Genomic DNA, 21,732 nt, shown 5'->3' with positions numbered 1-21,732 from the left:
TCGGACTATACAGATACCAACCCATTGACACTCACCTTATACAACTTCTTTAGCACGTCTAATATACATTTTGTAGAAACCTTGTCACTAAACACAGATATTACCAAGGCAATCTTAAACATTTGGATTTGCTTCATCAGAGAAGGTTCAAGCAAAGATGACCATAATGCCTCTGAAAAATTACAAAAGAGCATTTACTGCTTTGCAAATGGGATATTTTTTATTTCTGCTGTCAATACAAAAATTAAATAAAAAAAACTATGCATACAAGAATATGCTACCTACAATATACAAGAATATATGAGATTCATTAAACCTTATGGGACAGAGTTATAAAACAAAGTCTAAAAGAAAAAACAGATATATTTTTTCCCAGAGCAGCCAATCACAACAATGCTTTTATTTTACAAGAGCAGAATTTGAAATTAAAGCTGTGCTGTGATTGGTTGACATGAGCAACAAAGACGATTTTTCTTTCAGGGAGTTTCATCTCCTTCAGTGACATGACAGATGTTTCATTAATTGGTTGGGCTCATGTTGGCATTTTCCTACTTCAGTTACCAGATCCTTAGCTAGCCATAGCTTTCCGATAAAAGCCAAAATACATTTTTAGGAATGAACTGGACATATTGCTAAGCTGAGTGTTTGGGCATCTCTATTCTATGGCTTGATAAATATCTCAGCACCCAAAAAAATGCTAATATAAACTTCTCACATGACTAAGGGTGGCTTTACACGCTACGAGATCGCTACAGCGATCTCGTTGGGGTCACAGATTTTGTGACGCACATCCGGCCGCTGTAGCGATCTCATTGTGTGTGACTCCTAGGAGCGATTTTGGATCGTTGCAAAAACGTCCAAAATCGCTCCTCGTTGACATGGGGGTCCGCTCCCAATTATCGCTGCTGTCGCTTGGGCGAAGTTGATCGTCGTCCCTGCGGCAGCACACATCGCTACGTGTGACGCCGCAGGAACGAGGAACCTCTCCTTACCTGCCACACGCCAGCAATGAGGAAGGAAGGAGGTGGGCGGGATGTTCGTCCCGCTCATCTCCGCCACTCCGATTTGATTGGGCGGCCGCTTAGTGACGTAGCTGTGACACCGAGCGAACCGCCCCCTTAGAAAGGAGGCGGATCGCCGGTCACAGCGATGTTGCCGAGCAGGTAAGTATGTGTGACGCTGCCGTAGCGATAATGTTCGCTACGGCAGCGATCTCCGCATATCGGCATAACGATAGGGGCGGGTGTTATCACACTCGCCATCGCTAGCATCGGCTAGCAATGTCGCAGCGTGTAAAGCCCGCTTTAGTGTTCTGTTAAATGGAATCTGTCACCAGGTTTTTGCTACCCCACCTGAGAGCAGCATAATATAGGGACAGAGATCCTGATTACAGTGATAATCTGAGAGCAGCATAATCTAGAAACAGAGACCCTGATTACAGTAATGTAATTACTGGGCTACTTGCTGCAGTTTTTATAAAAACACTGATTTATCTGCTGCAGATCTAGCAGTTCTCTGAATGCTGAGCTCTGTATAACCCTGCCAACATCGCTGATGGGCAGCTTTCTGCCCAAGCAGAGTGTACACAGAAAGCTGCCACTCAGTGTTGGAGGCGGGATTATGTGGCGGTCATTATTATGATTGACAACCTGACAGCTGGTTTACTAGTTCTCTAGTGATAATCCCCTGCTGATGAAACAGTGATTTTATCGAAACTACAGCAAGCAGCCCAGTAATTACATTACTGTAATCAGGGTCTCTGTTTCTAGATTATGCTGCTCTCAGATTAGGTGACAAAAACCTTGTGGCAGATTCCCTTTCAAACGAGCAGAAAAAGATAAAAATAGAATGAAAAATACAATAAGACAGAGTTCTATTCAAAATCCTTAGACTAGTACAGTTCATTTCTATTTCTATCTGTACTAACGTAGAGGGAATCTTTCACAAACTTTTTGCTACCCCAACTGAAGGGAGCAAGATCTAGAGAATTAGATACTTAGTCTAGCAATGTATCACTTACTGGGCTGCTAAGTGTAGTTTTTATAAAAACTTTTTTATTATCAGGAGATGCTCACTAGAGGACAAGAAAACTTGTTGCCATGCAGTCTATCATATTTATGATCTCAGTATAATCCCACCTCCTCTACTGATTACCAATTTTCTGACTATGCACAGTATACACAACTATCAATTAGTGGTGTGAGCGGGGTTATATAGAGAAGAGTTGCAGCATATAAAACAGTTTTTAATCAAAATTGCAGCAAGCATCCCAGAAAGTGACACATTACTGGAATTGAGGTCTTTGCCTCTACTAATGCTGCTCTCAGATGGTGTAACAAAAACCTGGTGACAGATTCCCTTTAACTGCAGGTATCACCCCAAATATGACCTTGAAAAAAGTCTCTCCCTTTCTACCCACTTGATTGCCTCCTCATACTGATACAGTGCTATGCAGAAGTTTGGCCACCCCTGGTCAAAATTACTGTTATTGTCAACAGGTAATCAAGTTGAAAATGAAATGATCTCTAAAAGGCATAATGTTAAAGATGACACATTTCCTTTATATTTTAGGTAAGAACAAAAAGAAGGGAATTTTGTTTACTTACCGTAAATTCCTTTTCTTCTAGCTCCTATTGGGAGACCCAGACAATTGGGGTGTATAGCTTCTGCCTCCGGAGGCCACACAAAGTATTACACTTTAAAAAGTGTAACACCTCCCCTCTGCCTATACACCCTCCCGTGGATCACGGGCTCCTCAGTTTTGGTGCAAAAGCAGGAAGGAGAAAACTTATAAATTGGTCTAGGGTAAATGCAATCCGAATGATGTTCGGAGAACTGCAAACCATGAACCAAAAGAACAATTCAACATGAACAACATGTGTACACAAAAAAAAAAACAACCAGCCCGAAGGGTACAGGGACGGGTGCTGGGTCTCCCAATAGGAGCTAGAAGAAAAGGAATTTACGGTAAGTAAACAAAATTCCCTTCTTCTTTGTCGCTCCATTGGGAGACCCAGACAATTGGGACGTCCAAGAGCAGTCCCTTGGTGGGTAAAAGAATACCTCAATAAAAAGAGCCGAAAAAAACGGCCCCCTCTTACAGGTGGGCAACCGCCGCCTGAAGGACTCGCCTACCTAGACTGGCGTCTGCCGAAGCATAGGTATGCACTTGATAGTGTTTCGTGAAAGTGTGCAGACTAGACCACGTAGCTGCCTGACACACCTGCTGAGGCGTAGCCCGGTGCCGCAATGCCCAGGATGCACCCACGGCTCTGGTAGAATGGGCTTTCAGCCCTGAAGGAAGCGGAAGCCCAGAAGAACGGTAGGCTTCGAGAATCGGTTCCTTGATCCACCGAGCCAAGGTTGACTTGGAAGCCTGCGAACCCTTACGCTGGCCAGCGACAAGGACAAAGAGCGCATCTGAACGACGCAGGGGCGCCGTGCGAGACACGTAGAGCCAGAGTGCTCTCACAAGATCCAAAGAGTGCAAATCCTTTTCACACTGGTGAATTGGATTAGGGCAAAATGAAGGCAAAGAGATATCCTGATTGAGATGAAAAGGGGATACCACCTTAGGGAGAAATTCCGGGACTGGACGCAGAACCACCTTATCCTGGTGAAACACCAGGAAGGGGGCCTTGCATGACAGCGCTGCTAGCTCAGACACTCTCCGAAGTGATGTGACTGCCACTAGGAAGGCCACCTTCTGCGAAAGATGTGATAGAGAGACATCCCGCAGTGGCTCGAAAGGTGGTTTCTGAAGAGCCGTTAGCACCCTGTTAAGATCCCAGGGTTCCAGCGGACGCTTGTAAGGTGGGACTATGTGGCAAACTCCCTGCAGGAACGTGCGGACCTGCGGAAGCCTGGCTAGGCGCTTTTGAAAAAACACGGAGAGCGCCGATACTTGGCCCTTGAGAGAGCCAAGTGACAAACCCTTGTCCATTCCGGATTGAAGGAATGAAAGAAAAGTGGGTAAGGCAAACGGCCATGGAGTAAAACCGTTATTAGCGCACCAGGATAGGAAGATTTGCCAAGACCTATAATAGATCTTGGCGGACGTAGGCTTCCTGGCCTGTCTCATGGTGGCAATGACATCCTGAGATAACCCTGAAGACGCTAGGAGCCAGGACTCAATGGCCACACAGTCAGGTTGAGGGCCACAGAATTCAGATGGAAAAACGGGCCTTGTGACAGCAAGTCTGGGCGGTCTGGAAGCGCCCATGGTTGACCCACCGTGAGATGCCACAGATCCGGGTACCACGACCGCCTCGGCCAGTCTGGAGCGACGAGAATGGCGCGACGGCAGTCGGACCTGATCTTGCGTAACACTCTGGGCAGCATCGCCAGAGGAGGAAACACATAAGGCAGTCGAAACTGCGACCAATCCTGAACTAACGCGTCCGCCGCCAGAGCTCTGTGATCCTGAGACCGTGCCATGAATGCCGGGATTTTGTTGTTGTGCCGTGACGCCATGAGATCGACGTCCGGCGTTCCCCAGCGGCGACAGATCTCTCGAAACACTTCTGGGTGCAGAGGCCATTCCCCCGCATCCATGCCCTGACGACTGAGAAAATCTGCTTCCCAGTTTTCTACGCCCGGGATGTGAACTGCGGAGATGGTGGAAGCTGTGGCTTCCACCCACTGCAGAATCCGTCGGACTTCCTGGAAGGCTTGACGACTGCGAGTGCCGCCTTGGTGGTTGATGTATGCGACGGCAGTGGCGTTGTCCGACTGGATCCGGATCTGCCTGCCCTCCAGCCACCGATGAAAAGCCAATAGGGCTAGATACACTGCCCTTATCTCCAGAATATTGATCTGAAGGGATGACTATCGGAGTCCAGGTTCCCTGAGCCCTGTGGTGGAGAAAACCGCTCCCCACCCTGACAGGCTCGCGTCCGTAGTGACCACAGCCCAGGTTGGGGGTAGGAAGGATTTTCCCTGCGACAGAGAGTTGGGAAGGAGCCACCACTGAAGTGACGTCTTGGTTGCAAGGGAAAGAGAGACCTTCCTGTCGAGGGAAGCCGAACTCCTGTCCCATTTGCGGAGAATGTCCCATTGGAGTGGCCGAAGATGGAATTGCGCGAACGGGACTGCCTCTATAGCTGCCACCATCTTCCCCAGGAAGTGCATGAGGCGCCTTAAGGGGTGTGACTGACTCCGAAGAAGGGATTGCACCCCTGCCTGCAGAGAAAGCTGTTTGTTGCTCGGAAGCTTGACTAACGCTTGCTGGGTATGAAACTCCATCCCAAGGTACGTCAGTGATTGGGTCGGTGTCAACTTGGATTTCGGGAAGTTGATGATCCACCCGAACCGCTGGAGAGTCGCCAGAGCGACAGATAGACTTTGTTGACACGCCACCCGAGACGGGGCCCTGACTAGGAGATCGTCCAAGTAGGGAATCACCGAGTGGCCCTGAGAATGCAGGACCGCCACAACGGATGCCATGACTTTGGTGAAAACCCGTGGTGCTGTCGCCAAGCCGAAAGGCAATGCCATGAACTGGAGGTGTTCGTCCCCGATGGCGAAACGCAGGAAACGTTGATGCTCGGGTGCGATCGGTACATGGAGAACAGCATCCTTGATGTCGATCGATGCTAGGAAGTCTCCTTGTGACATTGAGGCGATGACCGAGCGGAGAGATTCCATCCGGAACCGTCTGGTTCTCACATGTCTGTTAAGTAGCTTGAGGTCCAGAACGGGACGGAATGACCCGTCCTTTTTTGGCACCACGAACAAGTTGGAGTAAAATCTGCGACCACGTTCCTGAAGGGGAACATGGATCACAACTCCTTCCATCTTTAGAGCGGCTACTGCCTGAAAAAGTGCGTCGGCCTGAGCGGGGGGTGGAGAGGTTCTGAAGAAGCGAGCCGCAGGACGAGAGCTGAACTCTATCCTGTAACCATGACAGAATGTCTCTCACCCATCGGTCTTGAACATGTGGCCACCAGGCGTCGCCAAAGCGGGAGAGCCTGCCACCGACCGAGGATGCGGTCAGGGGAGGCCGAGAGTTATGAGGAGGCCGTCTTGGAGGCAGTGCCTCCTGCGGCCTTTTGTGGGCGAGACTTGGATCGCCACGCATAGGAGTTCCTCTGGCCCTTCTCCGGCCTGTTGGACGAAGAGGATTGGGACTTGGCGGAGGGACGAAAGGACCGAAATCTCGATTGAACCTTTCTCTGTTGAGGTCTCTTAGGTTTGGCCTGGGGTAAGGAGGAATCCTTTCCCTTGGATTCCTTAATAATCTCATCCAATTGATCGCCAAACAAACGGTCGCCAGAAAACGGCAAACCGGTTAAGAACCTCTTGGAAGCCGAATTTGCCTTCCATTCGCGCAGCCACATGGCCCTGCGGACTGCCACAGAGTTAGCGGATGCTACAGCTGTACGGCTAGCAGAGTCCAGGACGGCGTTCATAGCGTAGGATGAAAAGGCTGACGCCTGAGAGGTCAAAGACGCAACTTGCGGAGCAGAATTACGTGTGACAGCATTAATCTCAGTCAGACAAGCCGAGATAGCTTGGAGTGCCCACACGGCTGCAAAGGCCGGGGCAAAAGACGCGCCCGTGGCCTCATAGATGGACTTCACCAGGAGCTCAATCTGTCTGTCAGTGGCATCCTTTAGCGATGAGCCATCTGCAACCGACACCACGGATCTAGCCGCCAATCTTGAGACTGGAGGATCCACCTTGGGACAGTGAGCCCAACCCTTAACGACTTCAGATGGGAAGGGGTAACGCGTGTTAGTGAGGCGCTTAGTAAAGCGCTTGTCCGGGACCGCTCTCGGCTTCTGGACAGCGTCCCTGAAGTTAGAGTGATCAAAAAACGTATTGCGTGTACGTTTGGGAAACCGAAACTGGTGTTTCTCCTGCTGAGACGCCGACTCCTCTACAGGAGGAGCCGGGGGAGAGAGATCTAACACCTGGTTGATGGACGAGATAAGATCATTTACTAAGGCGTCCCCCTCAGGTGTATCAAGGTTAAGGGCGACGTCAGGGTCAGAGCCCTGAGCTGCGACGTCCGCCTCGTCCTCCAGAGAGTCCCCAAGCTGGGATCCCGAGCAGCGAGAGGAAGTCGAGGAAGAGTCCCAGCGAGGCCGCTTAGCCGGTCTAGGACTACGGTCCGGGCAGGAGTCTTCCGCCTGAGACCGAGGGGCCAACCTATGAGCGCGCTGTGGTGCGGACAGAGAGGGGCCTGGAGGCGACGAGCCCACAGGGGCCGGGGCCTGTGAAAGGTCCGGTCTGGACTGCAAAGCCTCTAGCAGCTTAGAAGACCATTTGTCCATAGACTGTGCAATGGATTGAGAAAGTGACTCAGAGAGTTTCTCAGCAAAAGAGGCGAACTCTGTCCCTGCAGCCTGGTCAGGGGGAGCAGGGGGGTCTACATGAGCCGAGGGGCCCACCAGTGTCCGAGGCTCCGGCTGAGCAAGCGAAACAGGGGTCGAGCATTGCTCACAGTGAGGGTAGGTGGAACCCGCAGGCAACATAGCCCCACAAGAGGTACAGGCCGCGAAAAAAACCCTGTGCCTTAGCAGCCTTGCTCCTTGTGGACGACATGCTGTTGTCTCCTAGGAGAGTGATCACTGAGGGTATATGGGAAAGGGGTATATAGCACACCGAACAGATAGATATAGATATATACGTATCTAATCCGGCACCCTAGGGGGACCAGCACCGGGTGACCGGTGTGGCTTACCGACCGCTAACGAGCGGAGTGTGTCCTCCAGATTCCCTGCCTTGGATCCCCCGGAGCTGCAGAGCTGTTCACTGAGAATCCTCCACCGGCAGAATGCCAAAAAATGGCTGCCGGAGCTCTCAGGGGAGGAGTGGAGCCGTGGGCGGCGCCAGCAAAGTGCGGGAATCTCGGGTCCCCACAGTGATCAGTGAGGGGGGAGGAAACATGCAGGATGCTCCAGCCCTCACATCCGACGTCAGGTCGGTAATCCCGCCCTTACCTCTGACAGGCAGGCCCGGGGGCGGGATTTTTGCGACTAGGCCGCGATGAAGCCGGGGACTAAATTTGAGACCGCGCCCGACAAGCAGGCACGGTCGGCGCGGAAGTCCACCGGCCTCCTGAATTCAGCAGCCGCCGCGGCTTCCGGGAAGAAGGTGCGCTCCCTGCACAGTCCCCAATGGGGACACAGAGTACCTTTGAGTTGCAGGGCCCGGTCCCTGAGGTTGAAGAGGCTCCGGTCCGGCAGGTTCCCACAGGGGCTGCGGATGGAGCACAGTCCCAGTAAATGGATGACCGCTTAGGATCCCACTTCTCCCAGAGCCGCTTAAGGGATGGTGAAGGAGACGGCATGTGGCTCCAGCCTCTGTACCCGCAATGGGTACTTCAACCTTAACAACACCGCCAACGTAGTGGGGTGAGAAGGGAACATGCCGGGGGCCCCGTGGGGGCCCTCTTTTCTTCCAACCGACATAACTAAGTTGAGAATGCATGAGTGGATGTGTGCCTCCTTCCACACAAAGCATAAAACTGAGGAGCCCGTGATCCACGGGAAGGTGTATAGGCAGAGGGGAGGGGTTACACTTTTTAAAGTGTAATACTTTGTGTGGCCTCCGGAGGCAGAAGCTATACACCCCAATTGTCTGGGTCTCCCAATGGAGCGACAAAGAAAAAATATTTTCATCTTTAACATTTTAAAAACTATAAAAATGAAAATGGGCCAATGCAAAAGTTTGAACACCCTTGGAGATTTGTGAGCTCAGATAACTTTGACTATCATTTCAGACCTTAATTAGCCTGTTAGGTTTGTGGCTTGTTCATTATCATAGTTAGGAAGGGGCAGGTGATGCAAATTTCACAGCTTTATAAAAACCCAGCTTCCTCTAACCTTGTGCAAATAAAACAACAACCATGGGTTTTTCAAAGCAGCTGCTTAGCACTCTGAAAATCAAAATGGTAAAGGCCCACAAAGCAGAAGAAAGCTAGAAAAAAATAGCAAAGCATTTTCAAGTTGCCTTTCCTCAGTTCGAAAAGTAATTCAGAAATGGCACTTACAGAAACAGTGGAGGTCAGGATAAGGGCTGGAAAACCAAGCAAAATTTCTGTGAGAGCTGCTCGTAGGATTGCTAGAGTGGCAAATTAGAACCTTCACTTCACTGCATAAGTCCTTCAGGAAGATTTAGCCGACTCTGGAGTTGTGGTACATTGTTCTACTGTTCAGAGACACCTACAGAAAAATGTCCTTCATGGAAGAGTCATCTGAAGAAAACCTCTCCTGCGTCCTAAAATTTAGCATCAGAAGTATGCAAAATAACATCTAAACAAGACTGATGTATTTTGGAAACAAGTCGTGTTAACTGATGAGGTTAAAATAGAACTCCTTGGCCACAATGATCAAACCAAATGTTTGGGAAAAAAAGGAGACAGAATGTCATGACAAGAACATCTCGCCAACCATTAAGCATGGGGGTGGATTAATCATGCTTTGGGTTGTGTTGTATCCAATGGCACTGGGAACATTTCACGGGTAGAGGGAAGAATGGATTCAATTAAAGTTTAACAAATTCTTCAAGTAAACATAACACCATCTGTGAAAAAGCTGAAGTTGAAAAGAGGATGACTTTTACAAATGGATAGGGATCCTAAACACAATTCAAAATCCACATTAGCCTATGTCAAAAGGTACAAGCTGAAGGTTTTACAATGGCCCTCACAGTCCCCTGATCTGAACATCATTGAAAATCTGTGGCTAGACCGCAAAAGAGCAGTGCATGCAAGAGGACCCAGGAATCTTACAGAACAAGAAGACTTTTCCAAGGAAGAAAGCATGAAAATCCCTCAAACAAGAATTGAAAGACTCTTGGCTGGCTACAAAAAACATTTACAAGCTTTGATACTTGCCAAAGGGGGTGCTGCTGGGTACTAACGATGCAGGGTACCCACTATTTTGCATTGGCCAACTTTATTTTTTGTTGTGAATTTAAAAATGTAAAAAATATATATATTTTTTTTGTCTAAAATGCAGAGGATATGTGTTATACTTAACTTTATGGCTTTTACAGATAATTTCATCTTCAACTTGCTTAATTGTTCAGAATATCAGTAAACTTGGCCAGGGGTGCTCAAAGGTTTGCATGCCACTGTAGTTAGGCATTTTTCCTGAATACATAAAATAACAGAGCAACTTTGCAATGGATCTTGATTAAAATTGTCCAATTGTTTTGCGGTTACTGGTTCAATGAAGATCTTTGTGTCTCCATAGTAATAGTTATAGACAAATTATGTCGTCTGATCTTGTGGTCATACTCTCCTCCATCTGCCCCTGTTCTTTGTCATCAAACATTCAATAAGTTGGTAAGATGGAGGAGACAAATCAAAAATGACAACGAGGACCACAGGTTCAGACTACAGAGTTTTAAAAAATTATAGCTCTTCATAGAAGCTGTAGATGCAAAACAGATGAAAAATTGTTACCTACTCTAGCTGCTTAATGTTCCATTTCAGATCTAAAGTGTGCTGTAATGTCTTTATACTCTTTTGCTTCCTACCCTGCCCATGAGATGTGGTGTGATTGGACCATTTCCCTGTATGGTCAGACACGGCCATTACACAGTACATAGCAGGGACACATACAGTATATAAGATTATCTCCGCACAGGAGATGTGGTATGATCAGATTATGTCCTGTACGGTCAGACACGGCCATTACACAGTACACAGCAGGGGCACATACATAAGATTATCTCAGCACAGGAATATTTTTTCAATCACATCCATTTGTGGAACTTATTTTATTCCAAGATCTATTGATTAAAATGAATTTTGTGTGTGGGACATCGCCTGTAGGCCCCAATTGGGAACTATCATTATAAAGCTCAGGAATAAAACAAACACAATTATGTCACTAATGTTTCCTTTGTTAGTGCTTTTATGTGAAACATGAAAGAACATACCCAACATTTTTAAAGCATTTGAGCTGAGATTGTTGATGGCCTGTGCAAAAGGAGCTGCTAACGGCAAGCAGATGTTGTCATCATGCATTATAGGGCATGATGGGATTAAAAGGAAGATGGACAGAGCCTCAAAAAGATTTGGAAGATTGTCAGTTGCGGGAATCAGTTCATTTTTCAAACTTGAGCATATCTAGGAGAAAGCAGAAAAAAACATTTAATAGCAGACCTTATAGAATTTGAGTCTCTACACTTATCTGAGCTGGTATAAAACTATGATAATCCACAGATTTCCAGAATGAAACATTTTCAATAAATTCTTAAACCGCTATTTATCACTATTAACTGTTATTCAACATGTGACATACATGTACATAACACATCAAGTGCAAAGAGCAGGCTCAGGAGCTGAGCCTGCTGCATACAAGGCTGTGTAACAGCAATTACCACAATATATAGATTTTCTTCACGACAGTAAACTCTGTGGTTCTAAATGGTGTGGACATTTGCAAAGTGGGGGGTAGTGATGGGTGCCTACTGAAGCCCCCATCACCCCATAATATAGCTCCTATGAAGCCGAGGTATCTCTGCTTTTATAAAATCCAATCAAAATATAAAATTATTTAACACAAACGTAACATGCTGTAACAAATGAAATGAAACACCAACGTTATAGAACGAACCCTTCCCTCAACTATCACTTGTGAATTAGATTTGTTTCTAGTTGCACAATCCCAGGGATTTAACATGTGACATTTTAGTCATCTCACATAACCATCACCAAACATCAGATTGTAGATAGATTGGTGTTATGTTGGTCTTAGCACATGTGAGATAGCAGGTATACCTCAAAATGAAGATAAGTAGCACCATCACTCTTTAGGGCTATACCTGTCATCCTACTTGTGCTTAGCCCTACATATAGCAGTGAAAGGATCACGACCCAACTTGAACACCAGATCCTTCTTATCTGACTGCCGTGTTCTATCCTGAAATGATAAGTGTCATTTTTCATCATCTTATCAACCTCCAAAAGGTGCGTTTGACATATTGTATTTACTCCAAAAAATGGAACTGATAGAAATTTCAGCTCATGACTAGTGATGGGCAAGTGTGGTCACCACTGCTGGTTACTCGATCGAGCATGATTGAGCCAACGCAACATAAGTAACAAGTATAATGTAATTCAATGGGAAACTCGAGCATTTTCAAACTCACGTGTTAGAGGCTTGATCGAGTAACGATCAGTGGCGAGCCCGTTCGCCTATCACTACTCATGACCCAAAGAGACAAGAACTCATAAACTCCATTGACAGAAAAGTAAAAAAGTTATGGGCCTTAGAAAAAGGAAACACAAACCAAATTTTTGCAAAGTCTTGTGGATTTTTTTAAATTACTAAAATATAAAAGAAAAACCTATATAAGTTTAGTCACTGATCCGCAGAATCAGTTTGTTAGGTCGTTTTTACAGTACACTAAACATCGTAAAAATAATACCCGAAAAACAATTAAGGAACTTAACTTTTATTTTTTCATAATCTCAATTTTTTTCATATATTATGTGGTACAGAAATTGTGTTATTCCAAACTACAATTCAGCCCGGAAAATCAAGCTATTTTGATGGAAAAATAAGTTATTATTTTTGGAAGAAAATGACTTACAATGTCAGCAATCCACTTGTTTTGGCACAGTTTTGTGAACATTTGATCTGCAACAACAAGATCCACTACTGGAAGAGATGTGTCAGATGTTGGAGCACTATAATGGGTTTAACAGAGAAGGAAAATGAGTTATATAATAGCAGACATATCTAACTATTAGTATGGTATGTTGCTATCATTTTCATATTCTAAAATCATTACAATCTAACTGCATGGAAGCTGATCTCAACTCCATCAAATAAAAAAAATTGTCATTGGCTCTCCCCATAATATAATACCCAGCATAGATAAAGCATATGCCTATAGTCTGTAGCCGCTTATCTTATCTTGGCTGTGTATCAAAATAAGAGAAACCGCATGCGGCTTTTTTTTATTATTATTACTATTATTATTTAAAAAAATAATTTTTAAAATAATGGCATGCGGTCCTAATTTTGATACCCAACCTTGATAAAGCCTAACAGCTGGGGTCTGGTATTCTCAGGCTGGAGAGACCCATGGCTATTGGGCTATCCCCAGCCTAAAAATAGCAGCCTCTTCAGCCACCCAGGATTTTCGCATCCATTAGATGTGACAATCCCGGAACTTTACCCGGCTCTTCCCAATTGCCCTGGTGCAGTGGCAATCTGGGTAATAAGGGGTTAATCGCAGCTCACCGCTGCCACTAAGCCGTAGATTAGTAATGGGAGGTGTCTATGAGACCTCCATTACTAATCTGTAAGTGAAAGTAAATAAACAAACACTGAAAACATCCTTTATTTGAAATAAAATACAAAACTCCCCCTCTTTCACTAATTTATTAACCCTCAAAACACGAGGTCCCCTGACTATTCCAGCTACATTTGAAGGCACAGCGTATGGCTATAGAACAATGACCGCCTGCTGTGAGCTTCAGGCAGAGACTGAGCCGCAGCGATGAGCTGACATCACTGAGGTTATTTGTTCACAGCTGAAGGTTCCCACGGTCCTCTACCTGTGATCGCAGGTAACCTTACCTCACTTCTGGCAGAACACCGCTGGTTTTTTGCCAACAGATGCACATTTGGTGCTGAAATTTTTACACCATATTCTTGAACTCATTCTACACCACCTGTCAGAAAAATTACAACTGCATCACACAACATGTGGTTTTGATGCAGTTTTTTTTTGCCAGGAAGTGTACATTGGGTGCATGAATATGGTCTAAAAATGTCATCACCAAATATGCTTTTCTTGGCCCAGAAATGCAGAAAAAAAAAAAAAAAGGTTTTCATGCCATGTCAGTGCGGTTTTCTGCCAGGAGGTGCAAATTTTGTGCTGAAATGTATGCATCAGATTTCAGCACCAAATGTGCACTTCCTGGCAGAAAAGATGCAAATTTGGTGCTGAAATTACACCATATTCCTGCACCCAATCTACACCTACTGGCAAAAAATCGCATCACTACCACATCATAACGCATGTGGTACTAATGCAATTTTTTTGCAGAAAGTGTAGATTGGGTGCATGAATATGCTTTTGAAATTTCAGTATTTCTTGGCAAAAAATAAAAAACGTGGTTATCTGCCAGAAGATGCAGGTCTGTGAACTACTGACTGTACTGAGGTCACATGAGATCGGGATAACTAAGGTCACAGGTGGAGGATCGTGGGAACCTCCAGCTGTGACCTCCAGCGTGACGTTACCGCTCAGCGCTGAAGCTCAGTCTGTGCCTGAAGCTCACAGCGAGCAGACATGTTCTATGGCCGCCCGCTGTCACTTGAGATATAGCAGAGCTGGAATCATCATGGGGCCTTGTGTGGATTATGTAAGACCTGGGTACTTTTGGGGTTAATAAATTGGTGAAAGAGGGTGGGTTTTTTTGCATTTTATTTCAAATAAAATATTTGTTTGGTGTTTGTGGTTATTTCTTTCTACTTACAGATTAGTAATGAGGGGAGTCTCCTAGATGCTTCCTATTACTAATCTAGGACTTAGTGGCAGCTGTGTGCTGCCAATAACCTCTTATTACACTGATTGCCACTGCACCAGGGCAATCGGGACGAGCCAGGTAAAATGCTGGGATTGTCGCATCTAATGGATTTGACAATCCTGGTCAGCTGCAGGCTGCTATTTTAGTCTGTGGGGGGGCACAATAACCATGGATCTTCCCAGCCTGAGAATACCAGCCTCCAGATGTCGGCTTTATCACGGCTGGGTATCAAAATTGGGGGTGACCACACGCCGATTTTTTTAAATTATGTATCTCAAAAATTGTTTTAATAAATGCAGTCCCTCTTATTTTGATACACAGCCAAGATAAATGCATGGCTGGAGGCTGCAGCCTGTAGCCGTATGCTTTATCTGTGTTGGGTATCATAATATGGGGAGACTCTATACCAATTTTTTTATTTATTTATTTTTACACTATAGATATGCACACAGCGTCTTTGATTGAAAGCAGTTAGACACGCTGTCACACATAGTGGGGGAGCATCTGACTGCAACCAATCCGAGATGCCAGGACTGCCGGTGGGTAGGGGAAGCAGTTCATATGCATGAAGGATAATGAGCTGCCCCAGAAGTACTATGAGGACACTGATAAGTATATCTGCTTTTCCCTTTATTTTTCTTTTCTTTATTTTTTTTCATTACCTGAGTTGCCGTTTTTAGATTGGTACACCTAGTTCCCTGAGAACTCTGGACCCAGGGTCGGTGCTCAGTTACTTTTGAACCCACGTGGATCCAGACTTTTACAGTCCGGGTCCGCACTAGCTATGACTACAGAGGTTTCATTTGTAGTCTGTAACCATGGAAATACATAGAATAGTATTAGAGTTGTAAACATAAAAGTAACATTTTAATGAAGAATATGTGCAAATTCATATGCACTGGAACAGTAAGAAATGTCCACATTCAATATACATATCATATTATTATTATTATTAAACATATATCAGCATTCTCACAGCACTGGGGATGTCATTTTGTCATATACAAATCATATAAAGAATTGTTATAACTACTGTCAAACTGTAATTGTAATTCTAAAATAATAAAATATACCAGAAAATAATGCAGTTTTTTCCTTACCTCTTCTTTATAAAACTTGCAGTCAGGCAAGCAGGTGATGAAAACATTTTGTTAATTTCCCTGGAAAAGAGAAAAACAGAAATCTAAGCATGTGGTTTCCTATAGGTAATTGTGAAATGTATAAGCAAATGTGGGACATTGGGTATCACAGGGAAAAATTGGTGCATCTTGTGCAGCCGCACAGAGTCCCGAGAGATTAAAGCGGGCTTTACATGCTATAATATCTAATGATGTGTCGGCAGGGTCACGTCATAAGTGACGCACATCCGACATCGTTAGTGTTGTTGTAGCGTGTGAAACCTACGTGCGATTGCGATTGAACGAAAAACCGTTGATCGCATACACGTCGTTCAATTACTAAAAATTGAACGTCCGGTTGTTCAATGTTCCCGAGGCAGCACACATCTCAGTGTGTGACACCCTGGGAACGATGAACTTACCTGCGTCCCACGGCTCCCGCCGGCTATGCGGAAGGAAGGAGGTGGGCGGGATGTTTACGTCCCGCTCATCTCCGCCCCTCCGCTTCTATTAGCCGGCTGCCGTGTGACGTCGCTGTGACGCCGAACGTCCCTCCCACTCCAGGAAGTGGATGTTCGCCGCCCACATCGAAGTCGTATGGAAGGTAAGTACGTGTGACGGGATTTAATCGTTTGTGTGACACGGGCAACAAATTGAACGTGCCGCACATACGATGGGGGCGTGTGCGATCTCATACGAGATCACATGTGTAATTGTAAGGTGTAAAGCAGCCTTAAGGGTCTTACTTCCACCTCCAAAGTAACTAGTAGCTTCTGTCACAGACACATAATGGAGCCCACGTACTGTTCTTGCACAGGGGCCCTCTTCACTCTGAGTCCATCCCAGGGATATCATCTTATCAGATTTATACTGATAACTTTGGCTCAGAATTATTCAACCCCTCCATGACAAGAGTCTGTAGAACACCTATTCCTTGCTACGACCTTGTCCAAACTTGTTGCATAACCAGATACCAGCTTCTGGCAATGTTCCAGAGTAATGATGAGCAAACGTGTGGATACCTGGGTACGCTGATCCAGCACAGGAAAAAAAAAAAATGAGGTCAGAGAGAGAACTTGAAACCGAACTTGACCCCGAACAAGCAACCCCATACAAGTCAATGGGGACAAAACATTCGGGATGGTAAAATGGCTGTAGTAAACGCTAGAGTGCTGCAATCTGACAATCCAGCTGCACTTTCACTGAAAGCAGCGGATGTGACCTTCGGTGAACTGAGTGACATCACTGCTCACAACTGGGCTCCCATTACTACTCTGTCAGTGTTTCCTGGAGACTGCAGAGAGCGGATATATTTTCTCTTTCTCCAGCCGCTGGATGTAGCAGAGCTGAGGATCATCATGGGACTTCATATGGATTACGTTGGAGCTACAAGGGTATTTCTTAATAGAGGGGTGAAAGAGGGTGTGCTTATTTTAATTCAAATAAATAATTTTTTCAATGTTTGTCTTTTATTTCTTTTCACTTACAGGATTAGTAATTGGGGGGACTCATAGACGCCTCACATTACTAATCTAAGACTTGATGGCAGCTGATAAATCACAGCTGTCATTAACCTCTTATATTACCCTAATTGCCACCACACCAGGTCAATCGGACTGAGTCAGGTAAAGCCTGAAATTATAAAATCTAAAGGATGCGGCAATTCTGGGCAGCTGCAGGCTAGTATTTAGGCTGGAGTGGCAATATCCATGGCTCCTCCCATCCTGATAATACCAGCTATGAAAATAACGCCTAAAAATTAACTTTTAATAAATATAGTTAAAATACCAAACAAAACAAACATACATGCGCAGCATGTTCCACAAGTGTTATCCTTAGTGTTACCCTTTAGTATTATAAGGCATATCAAATCACAAAACACCAATATTAGAGAGAACTACAGCGAAACTTACACAGGTCAATATTTATCCCATATAAGCAAAAACCGGAACGATCTCACCAGTCTTCGGTGGACGTGATAGTGTGTCCCTTTTCGCCGTCAGACAAAGTGACATTCACCAGATTCCCTGGTCCTCCCAAGTATTAATTTTAGGATCTAGTAAATTTGTCAGCTAGACCATTTATGTCTGGATTCCACTCTTGACACGTTTCCTCATCTTCAGGAGAGCAATTAACGGTGTGTCTGAATATACAGTTACTGTCCAAGATAGGACCGACACATGCCGTGAGATCCCGACATCAGGCACGCATACATGCTGCAGACTATTAATGAGTCTTTTCAGCATTTGCTTCATCCTTCCTCCTCAAGAGGTTTTGCTGATCCATTGGCTTGAAAAGTTCCAGTTTTGTTTCATCACTCAACAGAACAGAATTGCCAACCGTATGTGGCTTATTTATATGGTTTTAAGCATATTGGAGCCGAAATGTCTTGTACTTTTTGGTAAACCTGAATGGGTTGAAATTTAGGTGTAGAAACCTTCAGGGAAGTCATCCTATTGAAATCTCAGTTCCTGTTAACACCTTCCTCTCTTTTTTTTTTCCATGTCACTTTTCAGTTCAGCTTCTCTGTAAAGGCCCCTTTATACACTGAGACTTTCTAGCGATCCCACCAGCAATCCCAACCTGGCCGAGATCGCTACAAAGTCTCTTTTGAATCGCTGGTGAGCTGTCAAACAGGCAGACCTGGCCAATGACGCAGCAGCAATACAGACCTGCAGAACAACGTAATTGGTCATTGGGGATGTGTTAAAGCAGCTATTTGAAAGGGAAGTCGCTAACGAAGTTGTTGTAACGGTGTCAAACGCACCGATGCATGCTGCTCAGCGGGAAACAAAGGACCAAAAAATGGTACTGAATGATTTGTAGCGATCAGTAACCTCACAGCGAGGGCCAGGTCGCTGATGCCTTTCACACACTGCAATATCACTGGGGAGGTCGCTATTGCGTCACAAAACCAATGACGTTACAGCGATGTCGTTAGCGATGTTGCAGTGTGTAAAGGGGCCTCCCCTGCTGTTTTCTCTGTATTCACTCGTTTGTTTCAGTCCCTGTCCAGGAGATGTGGATTGATCAGACCATGTTCTGGTACGGTCAGACATGGCCATTACACAGTACATAGCAGGGACAGTGTGATTAGATTATCTCAGCACAGGAACAGGGGTCTGTCTCTATATTAAGCTGCTCTCAGATTAGGTGGCAAAAACCTGGTGTCAGATTCCCTTTAAGGCCTCAACCCACATCCGTTAAACACGTGCGTGTTTGGTCCGTTTCCGTATATACCGGAGACACAGACAAACGTGCACCAATGTTAGGCTATGTTTGAGGTCACACGTGCGTTATTCCATAATGTCCGTGTGTGCATGTACGTGATCCGTATGTGTTTCCGTTTTGCACGGAAGCATGTCCGTTTTCTGTACGGAACACGTACACACGGACCCCATGAAAGTCAATGGGTCTGTGCGCACAAGTACGTGACACGGATGCATCTCCGTATGCTCCGTGTACGTTTTGTGCTTTTTTGTAGCGATGTCGGTCATTCTTTCTTTTCCTGTGTATGTCGGTCAATCTCCCTCGGTCGGTTGGTCTCTGTCTGTCTGTCTCTCTCTCTGTCTTGTCTGTCCCTCTCTCTGTCTGTCTGTCAGTCTCCCCCCTCTCTCATACTTAGTGATCCCCGATCACCGGCGCAGCGCTGCACGGCTGTTAAATAATCTTCGGTGGCTTGTACTATTTTGAAAAAGCCGGCCGCTCATTAATCAATCTCGTATTCCCTGCTTTCCCTGCCCACCGGTGCCTATGATTGGTTGCAGTGAGACACACCCCCACGCTGTGTGACAGCTGTCTCACTGCAACCAATCACAGCTGCCGGTGGGCGGGTCTATACTGTGCAGTAAAAAAATAAATATATAATAAAAAAACGACGTGCGGTCCTCCCCCATTTTGATACCAGCCAGGGTCAAGTCACACGGCTGAAGGCTGGTATTCTCAGGATGGGGAGCTCCACGTTATGGGGAGCCCCCCAGCCTAACAATATCAGCCAGCAGCCACCCAGAATTGCCGCATCCATTAGATGCGACAGTTCTGGGACTCTACCCGGCTCTTCCCGAATTGCCCTGGTGCGTTGGCAATTGGGGTAATAAAGAGTTAATGGCAGCCCATAGCTGCCCCTAAGTCCAAGATTAATCATTGCAGGCATCTCCCTGAGATACCTTACATGATTAGTAAGTTACAGTAAATAAACACACAACGAAAAATCCTTTATTTACAATAATAAACACTAACAAATACCCTCGTTCACCAATTTATTAAGCCCCAAAAACCCATCCATGTCCGGCGTAATCCACGGAGGTCCCGCGTCGCTTCCAGCTCTGCTACATGAAGGTGACAGGAGCTGCAGAAGAACACCGTTGCTCCTGACAGCTCCACGCAGCAACTGAGGTGAGCCGCACGATCAGCTGTGCTGTCACTGAGGTTACTCGCGGCCACCACTGGATCCTCCAACTGTGACAGCAAGTCGCCCGAGAGACAGCGATGAAGTCACAGGTGAGTTGCGGTCTCGGGTGGAGGATCCAGCTAGCCGCGGGTAGCATGAGTGACGGCAGCGTTAATCGTGCTGCTCACTTCTGTCACTCAGGGGATTAACGGTCACCGGTGAGACCTTCAGGGGTGACCGCTAATCAGTACGCGACACCCAGACAGAGCCGCGGGATGACAATGAAGTCGGGTGAAGTTCACCTGAGTTCATTCTCAGTGCGCGACTCTGTCTGCGGGTATGTATCAATGACATTGTGCATCACACACGTACCATTGCACACGGACATCACACTCACATATCAGTTACGAATCTCACGCACACACGGGCATTACACACGCACACGCGGTTAGCATACGCCGTTCACACGAATGCCACACAGACAATGAAAACGGACATAAAAATGGATCACGGACCTGAAAAACGGCCCGTATTACACGTGCGTGCTTTTCACGGATGTGTGTTTCAGCCTTAAGATGTACTTTGTGTGTGGGACAAGTCAGCTTTGCATGGACTGGATACAAAATAAAGAAGTATGAGATTTTTCTTTTGCTGTTCTAATAAATATTAGATTGTTAAAAGTATTGTTAAACATGAAGTCATATTGCTCATTTAATGTTCCCCTCAATTAATCAGGGGACAATATATTATGACAGATTATTAATGGCCATTCATGTTCTCCATGTACCTCTCAATTTCTTGATAATAATGGGTATAAAGGGTGCAGTAGAAGCAGGGTCCTGGTGCCTAAACGAGCCTAAGAGGTCCCAGTACTTAGTAGAGGAAATAAGAACTGTAAATTATATATAAGGCTGTTCCTGTTACTGATTATACATTGGGACTTGGAACATTTAGATTTACCTCTGTTGCTATCAATGTGTGATTAATACTATTTCAGGCTTTTCCTCAGTGGAACTTTTCTGTGTTTCACAAATCTAATCATTCATGAGACCCAAAAGTAATGGATCCTATGTAGAAAATGTCTGCATCTTACTCTAAATATAAATGATACTTTGGTGGATTCCTTGTTACATGACACACACACACCAATATAATAACACTAATCATTAAAAACCTTTTTGCATCCTTCCGCTTTGTACTTCCAGATTTTGTGTCTATCCAGCTTTTTACTAGAGTGCCATCTAGTCGGCAAATCTTTTGTAAGTTAGCAGTCACCAGAGTAATAGTATGGGTCTACAAGACAAAATAGAAGTATTTTGTTAGGAACTGTACATAAAGAAATAAAGCAAAAGAAAGCAATAATTTTCTTCCTGGAGAAAGTAAGCCTAAGGCCTGAGGAGAAGGCTAGATTCACGCATCCGTGTAAGCGTTACAATCCAAGAGAAATGGACTGATTTTTTTTTCTCAGGTGTCATCCTAGTTGCTTCTATTTTTTTCTGAGGAAGTGAGCCAATAAAAAAAAACCTTGAAGGTCACATTTTTATTCAAATTTATCACTAAACAGATCCATAAGGTATTGATCCAAAGTTAAAGAAAATGAGAAGCCTCACGATTTGCACTTGTGTCTCATGTATTTCAAATAGACTTTAATGCCCAAGTCTGATCGCAAAATGGGATCAGAATGTGACATGATCTGAGTCACATGGATCTTGCTCCAT

The 21,732-nt window shown here is 45.4% G+C and overlaps 1 protein-coding gene across 1 annotated transcript in view; it reads right to left on the bottom strand.

Annotated features, from left to right (window-relative positions):
- LOC142312550 (putative E3 ubiquitin-protein ligase HERC6) overlaps positions 1 to 21,732 on the bottom strand; it is a 149,536-nt gene that overhangs the window by 69,574 nt on the left and 58,230 nt on the right. Inside the window, exons 9-13 of the mRNA XM_075351539.1 lie at positions 21,189 to 21,307; positions 15,607 to 15,666; positions 12,556 to 12,652; positions 10,897 to 11,086; positions 36 to 172 (exon numbers count right to left, since the gene is read on the bottom strand). Coding sequence (XP_075207654.1) covers positions 36 to 172; positions 10,897 to 11,086; positions 12,556 to 12,652; positions 15,607 to 15,666; positions 21,189 to 21,307 — 603 coding nt within the window. The remainder of the gene's footprint in view (positions 1 to 35; positions 173 to 10,896; positions 11,087 to 12,555; positions 12,653 to 15,606; positions 15,667 to 21,188; positions 21,308 to 21,732) is intronic.

This window comes from Anomaloglossus baeobatrachus, chromosome 1, assembly GCF_048569485.1.
Source record: "Anomaloglossus baeobatrachus isolate aAnoBae1 chromosome 1, aAnoBae1.hap1, whole genome shotgun sequence".
Classification (NCBI taxonomy): Eukaryota; Metazoa; Chordata; class Amphibia; order Anura; family Aromobatidae; genus Anomaloglossus; species Anomaloglossus baeobatrachus.
This window is presented reverse-complemented; position numbering and strand designations above follow the sequence as displayed.